General features: G+C 36.2%; 1 protein-coding gene across 8 annotated transcripts in view; it reads left to right on the plus strand.

Moving 5' to 3' along the window:
• The window catches only part of Elmod1 (ELMO domain containing 1), a 61,008-nt gene extending 43,176 nt beyond the window's left edge, over positions 1-17,832 (plus strand). For 4 of the 8 annotated variants that reach the window (XM_004856496.3, XM_021237758.2, XM_087212159.1 and 1 more), the window contains 6 exons: positions 231-364; positions 4,472-4,540; positions 5,011-5,034; positions 8,377-8,427; positions 9,507-9,640; positions 16,427-17,832. In XM_004856496.3, the coding sequence (XP_004856553.1) occupies positions 231-364; positions 4,472-4,540; positions 5,011-5,034; positions 8,377-8,427; positions 9,507-9,640; positions 16,427-16,599 (585 nt within the window). In that variant the 3' untranslated portion in view covers positions 16,600-17,832. The remainder of the gene's footprint in view (positions 1-230; positions 365-4,471; positions 4,541-5,010; positions 5,035-8,376; positions 8,428-9,506; positions 9,641-16,426) is intronic. The other 4 variants (XM_087212161.1, XM_087212160.1, XM_087212162.1 and 1 more) reach the window with 1 other exon arrangement.
• The last annotated feature ends 1,043 nt before the right edge of the window (positions 17,833-18,875 follow it).

Below are 18,875 nucleotides of genomic sequence, written 5' to 3' on the forward strand. Positions count from 1 at the left end.
AATCAGTGGGGCAATAGACGCCACAGCCAGATCACCCTCACACCCTCGGCCCATACTTTGAGAACTGCTGCAATAGATAATTGAAAGATGATCCCATTTTTAATTATAATATATTTGCATATATTCCGCTTTGTAAAACCTCTTCTAATAATGTACTTTAAAAAATCTGAAGCAACAGGAGAGAGTATTTATGTATGTATATCAACAGGGTAATTCTCTTTTGTCTCTAGCTATGGCGATTCTTGAAGCCCAATACTCCACTGGAATCGCGGATTTCTAAGCAGTGGTGTGAAATTGGTTTCCAAGGTGATGATCCTAAAACAGATTTTCGAGGAATGGGACTTCTGGGACTGTACAATTTGCAGTAAGTAAAATGAAGAATAGTTAAGTGTTAGAGTGATGTTCTAACCAGGTAGTTCTCATATGAAAAAGACAAAAGGGAGTTATTAGTTACAAAAATCACCTCCCAAAAGACTTCAAAAAACCAAGTCCTTTGAGAGTAAATAGTTAAGTGTTAGAATGATATTGTAACCAGGTAGGACTTCTCATATGAAAATGACCAAAATGGAGTTATTAGTTTTAAAAGTCACTTCCCAAAAGATTCAAAGAAAACATTCAGGTCCTCTGAGAGATAACTCAGGTTCATAATATTTTAAAAGCTACCAGAATCTTCGAAATCTGAGGCATATTCTAAAAATTTTTATTTTGAACAACTTTAGACTATATGTAAAAACATAAGGAAGGTAGTAAAATATCCCCTTCTATTGATAACCCATATTCAGTAATTGTCCAAGTTTGAAATACTTGCAACACTTCCGTTAATGAAAATCCCACACTGTTTGTCATTTTGCTACTAGACAATCTGAGGGGGTCACTCTAAAGAGGAGATGGGGACCTCAACTCAGCCCAGGCAGGTCTTTGATGTCTTGTCACAGAAAGGCATTTCTGAATATGTCAGTGAGAGGCATGGGCTGATTTGTTAGAAAGAAGAAGCAAGAAAAAGTGGGGAAAGGACTTCAGCTTGAGGAGCTCAAGGGGGCACAGCTCTGATGAGGAAAATCAAACTGACCTTCCAACAAAGGAAAGGAGTCAACTTTTATGGGGTTGGGGTGGGTTAGGGTCTGGTTGATCATTTTCAATTCTGGTTTTGTTAAGGAGGTTCTGGAGAAGTTCTTATCCAGTCTCCATGAGACAATTTTCTCTGCTTAGGGCATTCTCAGTATTGTGAAGGCTCTGCTGGAATTCAAGGTGATGGCTATGTTTAGGGCAATGACTGGAGACTTCTGGGCATTTGTTTGTACTTGAATGTCTCTAAATCTCTTACCTTGATTATCTCAGTCCTAACTTCCTATGCCAGTTTTTAGACAGACACTCCCTAATTGATTGACATAGCAATATGCACTGTTGAGCAGGGATCTGACCCAAAGTTTTAAGTTAATAAAGGAGACAAATACAAAATAAAGCATGCTTTAATCACTTTTCTTGATGCTGAGACATAATACCTGTCATCTACAAATTAAAAGAATAGAGGTTTATTTTGGGTCAGTTTTAGAGATGTCAGTCCATACATTGTTGGCCCCTCAAGGGAAAAACAGCATGGTGGAAGAGCCTGGCAGAGGAAAGCTGTTTACATCACAGCGGCCAGAAAGCAGAGCATGAAGGGAGAAGCCAGGGAAGGAAATGTATGTTTCCAGTTCACAGTCCCAGTGGCTCACTTCTAAGCAGGCCCCACCTCTTAACAGCCCACTCAGCTGCTGAACTCAATTAATGGATGATTTCACTAATGAGTATAGCACCCCCATGGTCCAATCACCTTCCAAAAGCCCCACCTCCGAGCACATAAAAGTTTGGAGGAACATCTAGATCTAAACCATAACAAAGGTCAAGGTGTTTTTTTTTTACCCATTGGACAATTGTAGGCCCAAATGAATTGTTAGTGGTTTTTTGTTTTGGTTTTGTTTTTGTTTGCAAAAGCAGCTTTTAAATTTCGACTGCCTCAGAAGAGTACGCAAATCATGCTTTTAATGAGTAACAGATTTTGGGACCCAGGAGTTCACCTGCCCTTTGTTCCCATGGTAGTCTCTGATTATCTCAATTTGATTTCTCATATTTCAATATGTAACTCTAAAAAATATCAATATCACTTCATATCACTCCTAACAATCTATATCCAGTGCACGTTCAAATTGCCCAATCTCTCAAAAATGGCTTTTTTTTATGGCTGATTTTGTTCGAATGCAGCCCCATATAAGATCTACACATTACACTTCATTCATATGTCCCTTGAGTCTTTTTAAATTACCAGTCTCCTCTGACCCTTCTGTTTGATCCCTCCCATGTGTCACAAACTTGGGTAAGATTCCAGGTCAGTTGCCTTATAAAATGTCCCATGGTCTGGACTTGATTGCTTGTTCTTCTACCCATCCCCTGTATTTCCAGAAAAGTGAGGCATTTGGAAAGGCTTTAGGAGATTCAAGCTGACATCACAGTGAGAGGCCTGCATAGTCCCACCACTCTCACCCCTGTGCTGAGAGGGATGAGGGGGTCATAGATTGATGGCTCCTTGTACATCTATCATCAGCCTTTCTTCCTTCCCTAATCTTCACTGAACCATTAATAGATTGTGCAAAAACTGCTTTTCTAATACTGTTAGACTTTACACAGGCTCAGCTTTTCTATTTGGTTGCCAGTTCTAAAGTCGAGTTGGTGCCCTTGTTCCCTTGTTAGTGATTAAATTTTTTTTTAATCTCTCTCTATTTTTAATTATTGTTTAACTTCCTGTATTTTATACATTTACTGTGATTCAACTAATTCTATTCATTATTTCTTCCTGCTTAAATTCAGTCATTTCTAATCAATATTTTTCAAGTCAAAGGAAATCATTTCAAGTTGGTTCTTGTGTCTTGACATCACCCTTTAGTGAGGAGAGTGATGTGTTTTTAAAAGAAACTAAACCTTAGCCATTTTTGGTGATATCTCATTTTCCCCCTAGATTTTTCTCTTTAAATTTAGGAAGTTTAATCATCACTCATTTTCTACAAAATGTTTGAAATGCTACATTCCCGTGTAATGTGACTGAATAGAAAGTAGATTTTAATGACTAAGGTGGTATTACAGTAGTGGAGAAAGATCGAGCTTTTGAACAACTGGAACTGGGAAAATTGGCCTTCCATTTAGAAAATCTCTGCCTCACCTCAGCTCACACATTAGAAGTAAAAAACAAGTCTGTCTAACATTTAAGAGGAAATCTTTAAGATATCTGAGTAAAGTGGGATCTCTTAAAGACATACCAAAACAAAAAGCATCAAGTGAAAAATAATAAATTTCATATATTAAAATGGAAAAACTCTGTGAGATGGCACCATAAACAAAGTAAAATGAGACGAGATTGATACTCACATAAATGTTCTATAGTTGATATATTATTTGTCTTATCTGATAATGGTTCTAGGTATCACTGTGCCAAAAATACGAACAGACAAAACATTAAAGAAGAAACTCAGATGACCAGCAAAAATATGAAATGAAACTCTTCCATTAATAATCATAGACATATGTATTAAAATTGCTGATTGGTTTGAAAATTTCTGAAGGAATATTCAATAGCTTGTTTTATCCTTTGATTTATGCTTTTTTTTTTGGTACGGGGGATTGAACTCAGGACCTTGCACTTCTGAGGCAACTGCAGTGCCACTGAGCTAAACCCCCAGCCCAGATTTATGCTTTTTTCTTATTGTGGCACTAGGGATCAAACCCAGGTTTCATGCATGTTAGGCAAGCACTGTGCCACTGAGCTATGTCCCCAGTTCTGTGTATAAAATAATATACACATCAAATTCAGTAATATATGTTACAGTTTTATTTTATTATTATCTTTAGAAGTACTTTGTATGAAGTATTTTTGATTATGAGTTTTTCTATTTATTAGGAAACTTCATTGTTCTCTTTCTCCCAAAAACAATTTTAAGTTTTTAACATCTGAAAGCTTCATTCGCATTTTTCTGTTCATCCAGAATCCAAGCACTCAATGAATATCCTCCAAGAAGAGTTTGAAATGCAGCTTTGCACACTTCCTGGAATTTGTTCTCTCTCTGCCTTTCGGCTGTCACAGCCTCTCATCAGGTTCTTCTCCCAGGCTTCTGCTTTCTGAGGTTTTCAACTGCTGAGTTACTTGACCCCTTTATCTATAACCCTTGATAAAAATATACTTGGCTTTCTGAGGAAGAGCAAAATTCATAACTACATCTTCGAATCTATGGAGTACATTCCTAGATCTAGATGGGTCTCACAACTACCCTACCATGTTATATTTGGAAAACATCTATTATGAAAAGCTGTTCTCTGGAAGAACTGAAACAAGTAACAATCTCATACCGATGTCCACCTCTGAATCCAAAATGACCTCAAATTGGGTTAAAGTGAATGTATTCAACAGGTACAGAGTTATGGTTTTCTTTCCCTCCAACTCCAGGTATTTTGCGGAAAGGGATGCTACAGCAGCTCAGCAGGTCCTCTCTGACTCTCTTCATCCAAAATGCAGGTAACTGTTGAAAATAAAAGATAGATTAGACTTACTAGATTAGGTAAAGATCATCTCATATGTGAATCTATAGATGAGATTATCAGGAGAGTCAGCCCACCAAAAATGAGACTTAAAGCTCTTAAAACAAGCCCTTTTGATAAATACTGTATAGGGTTAAAACTTCCAGCATTTTCCAGGATTTAGGATGCAAAGCAGCACCATTCAAGAGTATTCATAATGTCAGTAGTGTCCGGAAAGATTGAGAAATAGGTATGAAAGGACAGGTCCTGAGAGAGAAAGTTAGAGAGACAAGCAAGTGAGGGGGAGAATGGCAGAGGGAATGGAATTCATGAAGTCAGTGACCAGGTGAGAAAAGTCTGAAATTACTGAGGCTTTTTGTTTGTTTGTTTGTTTTTAAGTCAAGATCCTAAATTATTTCCCTTTTCATTTACGTTTCTAAATTTTTTTCTTTAACTGAATACATGAAGGGATATTGCTAAAGAGGAAATAAGGTATTTTGGTTTGCTTTTGTGTTTTATTGCTTTTGTTTTAAAATGAAATTTAGAATTTTTAACAGAAATGTAGATTATTGAAAATGTTCCCAAAACAAACATTTCCCAACTTTTATCTAACATAGTTAATTATTTGGGGACTGTGTTTTAATGAGCTGAAAAGCAGATTATACTAATCTAGAGCCTTTCTTCAGCCATCGCTGTGACTGGTTGGAGAAACATTTTGAACCCTTCACCTATAGGGCAAGCCACTCCCCACACATTACCTGATCTCCCAGAAAGATATTTTATATGGGAATTCTGTTGGATGGAGAAAATTTGCTCTTCTATTAATGTATTTCTAATTTCATTATTATAAATAGTAGTTTGTGTGTGTGTGCGTGTGCACATGCATGCCGTGTGTGTGTGTGTATGTGTGTGTTAGTAGCTCTTGTTCTTTCTTTTTTTTTTTTTTTTTTTTTTTTTTGGTACCAGAGATCAAACTCAGGGACCTTGCACTTGTGAAGCAGGTGGCGGCACCACTGAACTTAATCCCCGGCCCTAGAAGCTCTTCTTATAATTCTTTTTTTTTTCTTTTTTTTTTGGTACTGGGGATCGAACTCAGGTACTTGTGCTTGCACAGCAGGTGGTGAAACCACTGAGCTAAATCCCTGGCCCCCTAGTAGCTCTTCTTATAAGGAGTTCTGTTATTTTGTAGTCATGTTTTTGTATGGTTTTTTTTTTTTTTTCTTCTCAGCATCGGGGTAGGTTAGTTGCTAGTGTTCTTGTTGGCTAAACAAATAAATTTTTACCATAAGATTCTCAAAATTCAAGAAAAACTTTACTTGTTTTTTCTCCACTTTACTATTATACTCATTCTAGCTTCATTTGTCTAAGAGTTATTAAATTACATCATACTTTCCTAAATTTTAATTTAAAATTCTTTATAAGTTAAGAAAAGTTCATTTGATTTTACTTAAGACAATCTCTTAACTGTTTCTTGGTATATTCCATGGTTAAAATCAAGCTATTTTCATTTTTAAACTCTATCTTCTGAATTCTATATTTCTGTGGTATAGAGAATCTGAACTCTCTAAATTTGGCTGAGTCTGTGTGTGCTTTCAGGTGGCCTTTCCTGGAGGAACATCAGCCAGAAGACATGAATCCTCCATGGTCCTTGGAAAGTAACCACAATCTTAAAATATTTTTTGATTAACTATTGAAGGGAGATTAATTTTGTCTCTGAGTCAGTTTCAAAGAAAGATTTTATATTGGTACTTCCTAGGTCGGCCATCAGAGAAAAGTTGAGAATTTGTGACTCTTTATTTAAGAAAAGACTGGCATTTGTGTGTGTGTGTGTGTGTGTGTGTGTGTGTTTTGTGTATGAGTGTAGGCATGAAGATAAAATTGCATGTTGTATCCCTCAAGCTACAATGCAATTGAAGAAGTGAAGCTCAGGTATTAATTATTTCAAATTGATTGTAAATGTCACTATATACAAATCAGAATATTTTCAAAATCTACTATCCGTCTTCACTGATGTCTGAAAGAAATATATTAAACAATTGTGATATCAACTTTGGTTCTGTCAGACCCTGAATATTTCAGCTGTTCAACAGTGAGAAGTCAGTATTTTACTAAGGAAAGCTCTTTTCCTGTCTGGTTTTCAACAAGCATGACATATTACTACTCTTGAAAATATCCATCTTTAGAGTCCAGAAGTAACTTTCAGGATCAAAGTAGATTTAATTTTAAGAGGAAAATTTTGACTATTAGTTTTTTTAAGTTAAGTTTGCTGTTTGTTTTTCCTGAAGAAAAGGATCCAATCTTTTTGAGCCTCCGGTGTCCTATAAGTAATCAAATAAGTGAAGGTCATTTGGCATTTCCTTGTAGATAAAGATTTAATTTAATAAATATAGAGACACTATGTACTTAAAAAAAACTGTGTTGAAAAGAAAATAGATGTTTATAATTTTCTACATTTAAAAAAATTTACACATACTTCTTTTTATTTTGCATATGAGTCTTTTAAGGCAAAAATCTCCTGATGCTTCTTTGACTATGTGGTTTGTTGATTAGAGGTTATACTTTAAAAACAGGTGGCCAGGGCTGGAGATTTAGCTCAGTGGTTTCGCAGCCGCTGCGCAAGCGCAAGGACCCGAGTTCAATCCCTGGCACCAAAAAACCCCCCAAAAAACAGGTGGCCAATTTTAACATGAATTAAAAGCAGTTACTTTAAATTACAGACAGTTATTTGCAGAGAATGCACATGTGTTTCATGTCAGATTTGCATGTTTTTGCGCTTATGTGCAGTGTGTATTACATGCATGTTTTGTAATGCGGTGTCTGCCACGCATCGGGAACTTGCTCCTACTTAGATGGAAGCCATGCATAACTCTAGTTTTAAATTTTTATGCTAAAGTACAATTTTCAGTGTAAAACACTAAGTAAAAGTTGTATCATTTGCAAAGAAGAGCAGTATGTTGTTGCCACCTACAAGACACTGGCAACTTGACGCAGAATGGGAATGGAGTGGATACACAAGTACACAAAATAATAGAATGTAAAGCAGTGTTTTCAGAATGCATCTGTGATAGAACTGTTCCTTCAAACAATCTTATTCCGAAGGTCAAATTATAAAACAGATAAAATGGGCCAGTTAATGCTTAACTAACAGCATAGCCAGAGGAAATGACATAGGACTTGTTGGAACAGAATTTTTTAAAACCAACCTTTCTTTCCTTCCTCCCTCCCTCCTTCCCTCTCTCCCTCCCCCCTCTCTTCCTTCCTTTTGTTAACTCATATATTTATTTATCAACAAACTTGTATTTGGCATCTGACAGTTTTTAAGTTTGCTCTTTGTATTTTCTGAAGAAAGGGATCCAGTCTTGTTGAGCCGTATGTCCTCTAAGTAATCACAAATAGACAGATATCACAAATAAAGCTGAGTAGCATAAGTGCCATGAGATAAGTGAAACAAAGTCCAGCAGGGAATCATGAGAATGTGAGGCAACATCTAGTTAGAGGAGAGACAGATGCCGGGCAAGCATTCACAGAGGAGGTGGTGCTTGATAATTAATGATAACGTAATGGAGAATTGTAACATTTGGCCTTTAACACATCTCCCACTGCTGTACCAAAGTAAATAGGAGATAAATAGCAAGGCTTTAAATACTCCACTGCTGAACTCCATTTAAAATGTATTGTAACTCTTAAAATTCATAATATTCAAATTGATTAATATTGGATAACTGGAATACAGACATCTCTCCATATAGTTAACAATTTTAACATAAGCATTAAGAGAGTAAGTACTGATTAAAGATTAAATGTGCTTCTTTATTTATTTACTCATTCATCCAGCAAATTCAGCAAAGCAGAATGGGAGAAGAAAAGGATGGATAAAGCAATTGGGTAAGTGTGAGATCTCATATATAGATTATCAGTCTGAGCCAGACAAAACAAAAATGTTCTAAGAGTACTATAAAAGATGACATGGGAGGAAATTCCACTTGTCCTGATGAAAATATATAATTGAGTTGGATTTTTAAAAGGACTAATTATGTTTTTAAATTTATTTGTTTGATTATATCATACTACTTTGTAACCAACTGATAAGATATAGAAAATTATGACTGTATGGAACTAATTTTCAGAAATCATTATTTAGACTTCCACTTGGTAGTTTTCCCTTAAAGATTGCTATCAAGTGTTGGGCTATTAGCTAAAAATTTATTTCAGAAGCTTTTAAAATAATATCTATGTCATCCAAAGATATTTGTGTACTGGAGTTATACTAGAGAAAATTTAAGAGCTCAGTTTTCTTTCATTTTAATAGACATATAGAAAAGGGCCTAGGAAATATTCTTTGTGTTAATATACTTATTTAAATTTTTCTCATTTAAAAATCAATAGATGATTTATTATAGAAAATATAGGAAAGTAAACCAAAAAAAATCAACATAATCTTACTACTCTTGTAAACTCATATTAATATTGTGTGACATTTCATTCTGGCCTTTTTTTCCATACACATATGTATATATATAATAGAACTTGGCTTGTTCTATCCATAACATTTTATATCCTATTTAAATAATTCTTAAAAATATAGTTTTAATCAGCTATAATATGTTATATGAGATTACCGTAATTTATTTCTGTAGTCTTTTTTAGAATATTTGAGAAGTTTCTACATCTTGCCTTTACAAGTAATACTGTAATGAATATCTTTTGTCCACTTTATCTATTTTTTATCATATATATCTAGAAATGGAATTATAAAATCAAAGTATATGAATTCTCAATTCTCTTCCTACACATTACTGAAATTTGATGATAAATTTAAAAAGTCAACATTTTGATAGGGTAGAGAGGGAAGGGCCACTTGCCAGTCTGAAGGTTTAATAAGAATTTAAAACTCAGGTTATCATTTTGAAGTGCTTATTTCCCATGTGCACAACACCACAGGTTTTGCATTTCTCACTTTGCAGGTACTCTTTTGCAATTGTGGGCATCAACATAACTGATCTGGCTTATAATCTCCTGGTCAGTGGCGCTCTAAAAACCCATTTCTACAACATCGCCCCAGAAGCTCCAACACTGTCTCACTTCCAACAAACATTCTGTAAGTGTCCTGCGATTTAGTTATCAATATAGGTTTCTATAGAACACTTCAGACAAGGGGCAAATTTCGGAGATTTTTGGGACTTGGCTGCTTTGGGATCTTTGGTTCTTCCTCTGGTTCCAATTTTTTGTTTGCTTATTTTCTCATTCAAAAACCTACTCATATTTTCAGGAACTTTGGATTTTTCTCTTCACCAGCTCTTGCGTGATATCCATTGTGTCATCTTCTGGTTTAACTTAAAGATGTCACAGGTGTCTCCCTCTGATCTACCATGGCACAGCACTAAAAATTATAGCTCTACTGCCTGAGTTGACTTCAGTCTATGTATTGGCAGAAAGCAAATCTCCAAGATTAGAAGATAAGGTGGAAATTTTGCCCAGAAAATAGAACAGTAAGTCACTAAAGATGGAAAATAAAGGATGAAAAATCAAAAGACCATGCTAAATGGGCCGGGGATTTAGCTCAGTGGTTCCGCCGCCTGCTTCGCAAGCGCAAAGACCCGAGTTCGATCCCCGGTACCAAAAAAAAACAACAACAAGAACAAAAGACCATGCTAAGAAGTCTTGTATCTGAAGAATGGGAGTCCCAGAAAAAGTGAAAACTAATGGGTGGAAATCAAAGAGATATATCAAGGAAAATTTTCAGAACTGAAGGATGGCTTTTGATATTTAAACTAGTAAGCACCAACATAATCAATTAAGATTGGCACACACTAAGGTTCACATCAATTTGAAATGTTATAACACTGGAAACAGAAGACCCTGAAATTTTCCAGAGTTATCATATGAGAAATTTGGAATTAAGATATCATTGAACTTCTCAGGAGCAACATTGTATTCTAAGAGATGTGGAATAATGTTGGTAAAAATTAGAAAATGTAAGCGAAATATGATTTCCAGTTTAGAATTCTATTCTTAGGCCAACTTACCAGTTAAATATTGAAATAGAATGAAGCCTTTTTGTGCAAGGTCTTGAACATTTTACCTCATCGTACTTTTATCAAGAAACTCCTGAAAGATACATTTCCAAAAATAAAAGAATAATCCCAAAAGGAACAAATACACTGCCCCCCCCAAAAAAGTGGAAAAGTGAAGGGAATCTTCAGGATGAAGGTGAAGAAAAAGCCCACAATTATATCTGTGGTATAGGCTGAGAAAAATAAATCTGGATTTAGCAGATCAGAAGGCTCTAGGAGACTCTGAAGAATATGAAACAGATAGACTATTACCATGTTTGAATGCATTCAGAGGACATTGGTAAACAGTACTTAGAGGACAGTTTAAAGTTAACTTAAGTGGAGAAAAGTAAACACATAAACAATGCATTTATTAATACTGGGTAATAAAACAGGAGTGAGAAAGTAAGTGAGCATGTGGTTAGGTGAAAATGTACTAAATCTTTAAAAATATCAAGCAATGCAAGTATGTTATTTAGAACTATGGAGATCAATAGTCAACAATCAGCTGAAAGAGTTGAAATCCAGGAATTAGGGCAAAGGAGGCTGCAAATTTTTCATTTTATTTTTGTAATGGCACATGTTAAACTATTTGACTCTGAACAATGTACATATATAACTTAGATAAATGTAAAAAGAAAATTTAAAGATGAATATAGTTTATGATTTAATAAAATGTAAGCTCTTTGCATAACATTATTACAGCTCTTATTTTGACAATTAGATGATTATATTTACTCCTATAGCAACTCTGATATGTCCAACAAATATTATTAAGATTTCACTGTAGATCAGGCTCTGTAATAAGGCAGACAGACATCTAAATGAATAACTAATACAAAGTGGGAAGAATTGTGTATTGAAGAAGTAAAGTCCCTGTTTTAAAAAATAGCAAAGGCTTATGGCTGTCATAGCTCACTCAGTGTGGAAATCAGGGAGTTTCTCAAAGCAAATGCCATTTTCAATGAGCCCTGAAGGATGAGTGGTGGGAAAGAAAGCAGTGGTGGCTGAGTGGTCCAGCCTGAGGAAATGATGAGGGCGAAGACCATAATGCAAGAGAGAGGTGGATCCAAGGAATAGAGCTGAGGGTGTGAGAAGGGAATGACTAGAGATGATGCTGGAAAGTAGAAGTGGAATTGGGGCAGGTCTTGAAGAGCTTTGTGCACCTCATTAAAGAGTATGAACTTATAGCTAAATAAAACCTCATTCTGTTTCCCTAGCCCCTTGTATTTAAAATATTCTATGTTTTCCATGCTCTTTAGAGAAATCATGGAAATAATTGTGAGGGAAAATAGAAGGGGGGGGTAATTTTAGCCAAATTGAAGATAAGCTCCTTTTGGGAAATCCATATGGCACCACAAAATGGACATCCAAATATAAGGCATCAGAGCTCTGAAGAATCAGAGGGCTCAATCTATAGATCTGGAGTTCATTAACATTGGAAAAAAAGTCAGAGCCACACAGTAAAGTGAGGGTCATCTCCAAGGAAATAATCAAAACTAAAACCGTAAAGAATTTGCATGTAAGTATAGCAATGTCTGTTTTGTTTCTGCCATATCCTCAGTGCAGAGCTTAGTATACAGTAGTGCTCTGTAACTCTTTGACTCTTTGTTGGATGGATGGATGGATGGATGGATGGAAGAATGGAGATGGATGGGAGACTAAGATACTGGATGATGTTCTTTGCAGTGAAAAAGGAAATCTGATTGATCTGGAAATTTTTAGTCTTGGCCTAGATTCATATGTTTCCAAGAGAATCCTGGCCCAGAAGAGTAAGCATGCAATAAATTACTTATTTCCCAGGGCAATCTTCAGATTTTGAAAGCAGCAGCAATCTCCTATGGGTTGGGTTATAGGCAGAGGGACTTGAGAGTCTTTAGAGGAAGCAAACTCTGCCCTAGATTTATGATTCCTCCATCAGACTTGACCAGTTCTGCACAACTCCTCTACAGTATTCTTGTGATTACCTATGTTCTTGCACATGTCTCTGCTCTCTACTAACTGGATGCAGTGAAGCGAAACCAAGACATATTCAGCAGCAATAAATGTACTGCAAGCTTGGGATGGAAAGCCAAATTAGTATTCAAAACAAGTATTTTATTTAGGTGGAAGAATATGAGAATATAATGGCTCTATCATTCTGACTTTATAGTGTTATTCAGTGAAAATTGTACTGCCAAGAAAATATGTTACAAAAATTGCATTCAACCTAAGGCTCCACTGAACACAGAATCCCACTGAAATGGAGTAAAGTTAGATGTAGTGAGCAAGGGAAAGTACCATGGCCAGAAGAAGAAAAGGAATGATCTTTTCTTTGACATTCAAAAAAAAAGAGAGAGAGAATTATTCAGTGGGAATGGGAACCAGAGGAATGGGATGTAGCGGGAAAAGGAGCCTGTTGCAGTGGTGGACAGCTAGCTGGTTTCAGGACCTGCCTTCCAGCTGTAATTGTGTAATTGCCCCATTCAAGTACATATCTTGTCTGTGTCCAGAGTCTTCCTCTAAAATGGAAATACAGAATCCACTCTACCCCACAAAGCTGCTGCGAGAATTAAATGAGAGACTGTAAGTAATAGCTTGACCTCTGTTTTCTCCCTCTCCTTTCCACACCTCTTTGTTAGCTTCTTTAGCTCACAATCATCAGCTGAAATTGTATACCTGCCTCCTTCTTTCCAACAGACAAGAATTAGGGAACACAGGAACACTGCCTTTTTCTTCATCTTCAGTACCTACTGCTGTGTCTATTACATATTTGTTAGTTGACATATGGGTCATCTGACCAATTGGCTAAATGAGTCTTTGAGCACTCTGTAATATTATACAGAGTGGAATTTTATAAGTGTAATACTTACTTGGACAGCAGAGCACCATTTCTGCATTTTTAGTATGGTCATATTACATAGTCTCTATTTTCCTGATGGGATAGAATGAGTTCTAGGGGATCTGTCTCTAAGCTTTGCAATTTGAATTTGTGGCTTTAAGAGAAAGTATCATGAGAATGTATGAGATTATGAACCACTGCCACCTCTACCCTTACTCTAGCCAATTTTTTAAACCTTCCAAGACTTTTTCTGATATTGTATGTAAGGCAGAAAATAGGGAAACAAAATGGATTTACATTTTTATAGAATAATAATGTGTGATGCCACATCATCTTTAGAGTAAGTTTCCAGCATATCTGGAAAAATGAAAATGTAAAATATAGAAAAGTGAACATTTTATGTACATTGCAGAAAATTTAATTCCTTATTAAAAATGATGAAAAATGTTTAAGGAGATAAAGATGCTACATATCCTGATTTGATCATTCCACATTATATACAGATATCAAATTATCACACTATAACCTATATCTGTATAATTAAAAATAAAATTTTTTCACAGTGTCCACTTATCATTGTCTATAAGAGTGAGATGCTTTCACTCTTGAGATAATAATGAGATTCATCATGAATGAGTTTGACTCATAGAATCAGAAACCTGACTCTACATACACAATAACCCAGGTGTGTTTGAGTTCAAAGACCAACAAGGAAAATTATGGGTGTATTTTACTTACTAAGAAATTACACATGATCACAGATTTCTTTTAAACCCATACTAATTGTAACATTTAGAAGAAAACTGAGGAACTTAGAGAGATGCCATCTTCCAAACCAAATGTTCTCAAACTGCAGTGACACAACATTCATCTTACTGAATTGGTAGTATGGTTGAATCTCGTGAGATCTATATTTTCAATGGGTACTCCAGACTATTCCTGGGACATTTTAGGAGTTTCTCCAGAGACAGAAATGGACAGACAATTGAATACTTTTGGTTGAATAAGACACTGAGATCAGAGGAAATAAGTTTCTGCTGGTGTTTGTTAAAACAACCAGGATGATAAACAGACTCCAATGTGGCATGTGAGAAATGATAAGGAGCAATAGGAATGCCTAACCCAGAGAGGAGATGGGCATAAAGCACATTTCAAATATTTGAGTTAGAGAAAGACTGAATTTGTTCCATGAAATACAGTGCAACAGTTCTGGGTTCAGCATGAGGAAGAATCAGAATTTTCAGACTCATGCTTCCCATCCATGGAACCTTCAGTATTGTCACCAGAGACTTTCAAGTTTGGATGCCACCGTGGCTGCCTCAGGAAATCCAAACTTTAGATGAGCAGAGGCGGATGATATGGTTCCAGGGATGCTGCGGACTTGCTGATTTGGGGCTCTTCTGTTAGTCCTAGCTCCTGTAGCCCAGGGGCCAGCTAGGTGATGGTGGTATGTGCCTGCCTCAGAAATGTTAATAGCAGTCACATCAGTTACTATATGTGGAGGGCTCCAAGACAGACTAGTCCTGAAACAAGTGGGACAGTGAACCCAAAACTACTGTGAAATAAATACTCTCTCCCCTTTCTCATATATTTGTGGTAAGACCATGTACTTAAAGAACATATTTAAAAATATAAGAAGATGCAAGTTGGTCATCATCTGTTAATATGTGTTGGAAAGAGGTCACTCGTAATTTTGTATTATAGTGAGATGTGAATAAAGCTTTGTAAAAATCTGTTTATGAAACTATGTTAAAGGTATTCTTTAGCTAATTAATTTAGCTAGCTAATTCTAATTTTGTGTGTTTATTCCAAATTCTCCTGTGCCCCCATTATTTCTCCCACTGCTCACTCCTCCCCACTTCTGTTTACGTATGGAGGAGGAAGAGCTGAGATTCAAACCAGATTTTTGGCTCCAGAACCCTGGCTCCTATTCTCCTATTCTACTGCTGCTAAAGTTAAGACAGATTGTGTAATGTTTATTTTTCCTCCCTCTCTCTCTCCCTCCTCTCCTTTCTTTCTCCTCTCTCTCCTTCCTTCCCTCCATCCATCCCCCTCCCCTCTCTCTGTTAATTAGTATTATTTCTTTAAATACTTTTTTTTGATATATAAAGACACCTGAGCTTGCAATGGGTTTGCTACACACAAATAGCCAGTACTAACTTTTTAAAGAACTGTTCACATTTCAATTTTAAATGTAGTGAATAAACAAGCAAAAGTTTTGGAGGGAGGGGGTACAGAATGCATGAAAAGATTCTTGTATCAAATGCTTAACTTTTTCCCCAAAATTTTCCCATTCCAGATCATTCATGGATAACACTTTTGAGACACAAAAGCACTTGAATATGAAATTATGCTTCAGAGCAGGAAGTCTTATTGACAATTTCATTTACCTTAATGACCAGTCTGTGCTGCTCAGAGTTGATTTATATTCTTATTGTCTTATAATAGATTGTCAGAATGCATTTGTTTGATTTGTCAGGGTAATTTAAAACTTTAAATCAAATATCAAGAGAAAAAAGGCGGAGCTGAGTAATTTTGAAAAATCCAACCATTATGTTAATTTAATTGGGAGGGGAAGAATGAAGCCATCACCATTGGCCTTTCAGAATGTGTTCCCAATAGGATTCATATTCAAGAGATGGCAGAATTGATTTGTCTTTCTGTTTTTTGGAATTAAGAATAATTCCAGGACTGGGCCTGGGATTTAGCTCAGTGGTTCCGCTGCCTGGCTCACAAGCACAAGGTCCCAAGTTCAATCCTTGGTACCAAAAAAGAAAACAACAACAACAAAAAAAACCCCAGAACAATTCCAGGACCAATTGGAAAAAGTCTTGAGGATTGGTAGCATCTACTCCAATGGCCTTAAAAAATAATCTTGAATAGTTACATTTACTAATTTTTGATGTCTTCTTGAGCTCCATGATTACTATTGTTTTGGTATAATTCAGGATAATTTTAAATGTAATTATGAACTTTGCCTCCTGCTTTCTTATTATCTTATCTCCAACAGGCTATTTGATGCATGAATTTCACAAATTTTGGATTGAAGAAGACCCCATGGACATAATGGAATTTAATCGTGTGCGAGAAAAATTCCGCAAGAGGATCATAAAACAGCTGCAAAACCCAGACATGGCACTGTGCCCACATTTTGCTGCCTCGGAAGGTTTAATCAACATGTAGTCACCCACGCTGGTTTTAATGGATACCCTGGAACACTGCCTCATTGTTGTGTTAGACTTCTGCTTAGGTCACAGCTCATACACTGAATGCACACAGTGATTATATGCATGCCTTTTGGTACAGTATTTTCATCTCTTGGTCATAATCCCGAGATCCCCAGATACCACTATTTCTGGAGTATCTGTCCTCTAGTGACTGCTCACCTTGTGGCATTATGCAGTGTTACATCTTGCCTTGACACCCAGGTATGGAGAGAGTTTTCTATTTTTTTAGATTTTTTTCCTCTCCCTCATACTCAACATTAAAGACTTGTATTTCTCTAGCTGTATTTTGTATGTAAGAAGTTTAGCTAAATCCTGTTCTGTGAACGCCTTTTAATTTATTATTGATGTTTCATGACTACTGCTGCTAGCTTTTCAAGCCAGATTCATGCTTGGACTTCATTCTGATAGTGTAAGACTTTAAATTAATACAGACAGACACATGATAAGCCAAACTCTTCCTACAAACATAGCTGCACTTCACAAAACATGTAATGAGGCTTCCAAGAAGTATCTAGGTAGGAGCTATCTCATGTGAAATACTGCAGAATTATATTGTAACTTAAGCCCATTTGCTATTGTGTCACTGTCATCTGGATATCAAATTATTTTATTCCCATAATTTCACTGGCTTGGATGTCTAAATATATTTATGATGCTTGGAGCCTTAGAAAAAAAGTGAACATATTTCAAAAGCTACAAAAGATGTTTCACTGCCTGCCTCTTGCTGAACCCAAAATTCTATTCTAGCACTCTTCTGATCCAAGCATCTTTGCTTGGGGAACTGTGTGCTGGCTGATTTGTTTTCCATGTCAAGGGACAATATTTAAAAACAACTTCCAAGAAAATGTATTGTAAGAGAGAAACTTAAGCTATGTCACTGTGCAATGCTTCTTGAAAATAATGACCTTGTCTTGTATCAGTGAAAGAAGTAAGTTGCTTGGAAGAAGAAAAGTCAAATCATCCCAAAATTGCTAAAAATCATTCCAAAAATGTGATTTAGTTTGGAATTATGATTGTAGTCTGTTGAATAGTATTCACCATGGCATTTCATACCCATGGTATTTTATACTTTCGGACTGTCAATTTTAGTATTATTAGATGTTTGTGTAATCACTTGCTTATCTAAATGAATTTTGAGTACTGCCTAACTGTCAGTTATATGAATAAATTACATGTCATTCTACTGTAACATTAGAATGGATTTCATATTAATGTTTTTGTACCCATACACCTCCTGAGTATGCAAATATGTGAGCTGATAGAATGTCAAAGATAACCTGGAGCTGATTATAAATCACTATCATTCAGAGTAACCAAGTGTAAGTTAGAATGTGTTCTGTCTGAGAGACTTCTCTAATCTTGAGGTTTGATGGTGCTTTAATGACAGAAAAAGATACAACTTTTTCTTCATTACTTCCTATTGTATCTGGCTCAGCTACTGCAAGACAGCTGATAAGAAAAAAATATTAACTACCCATTGTTTCCTTGTCCATTCTAGCTCCTCTGGGATTGTTATACTTTCCCTTTCAACTATATTTTACCAGGTGGCAGCATTTTGCATTGCCTCCATTACCACCCCATGGCCTTTTTTAGAGTGTAAAAGGGAAAGAGCTGGTTAACAGATGCTGTGTGCAATGAGTAATGACAGATTGTATATTCCTCTCCAGAGTAACTGAGAAATTGTGAGCGCAGTAAATGGCCTGTCTTGGGAGCATTGAATTTCCACTGCAGCAGCTGCTGCTTGAGACAAAGGATTGTTCCATATCCAGAACAGTGTTTGTCAGCTACATGTGTGCATTGTCTCCTTGTATTCACTGTGGTCCCGTGTCACTGACATGGCTTGATAGTATGTGGCACTTACACCAGCTCTTATCTCTTCTATTCAGGTAGAGATGGCTGATGCGTACAAATCTAAGAGTTTCCCCTCCCATCTCCTTGAGTGCTTTCCTTCTATTGCATCTTAGCATGGTGGCCCAATTTTAGGATGAACAAGCTTTGCCAGCTCTTTCTAGTTCTGAGTATTATTAGATTTCTTATTCACACCCCTATGGAAGATGCATTCTACCCAGTATCACAAGTAAGGTGAGAAAAAGAAAAGAGGGTTTCAAAAGCATCAGAAATGTGTGATGTGTGTGTGTGTGTGTGTGTGTTTCCCTAGAGTATTTTGGGCTTGCTTATATTTATTCCATTGAATGGGATTGACCACATAGAATGTAAATTGTGTAGCAAGTT

The sequence above is a fragment of the Heterocephalus glaber genome, unplaced genomic scaffold (genome assembly GCF_053883595.1).
Source record: "Heterocephalus glaber isolate CG9 unplaced genomic scaffold, H.glaber_assembly_v1.0 deba00001429, whole genome shotgun sequence".
NCBI classification, from domain to species: Eukaryota; Metazoa; Chordata; class Mammalia; order Rodentia; family Bathyergidae; genus Heterocephalus; species Heterocephalus glaber.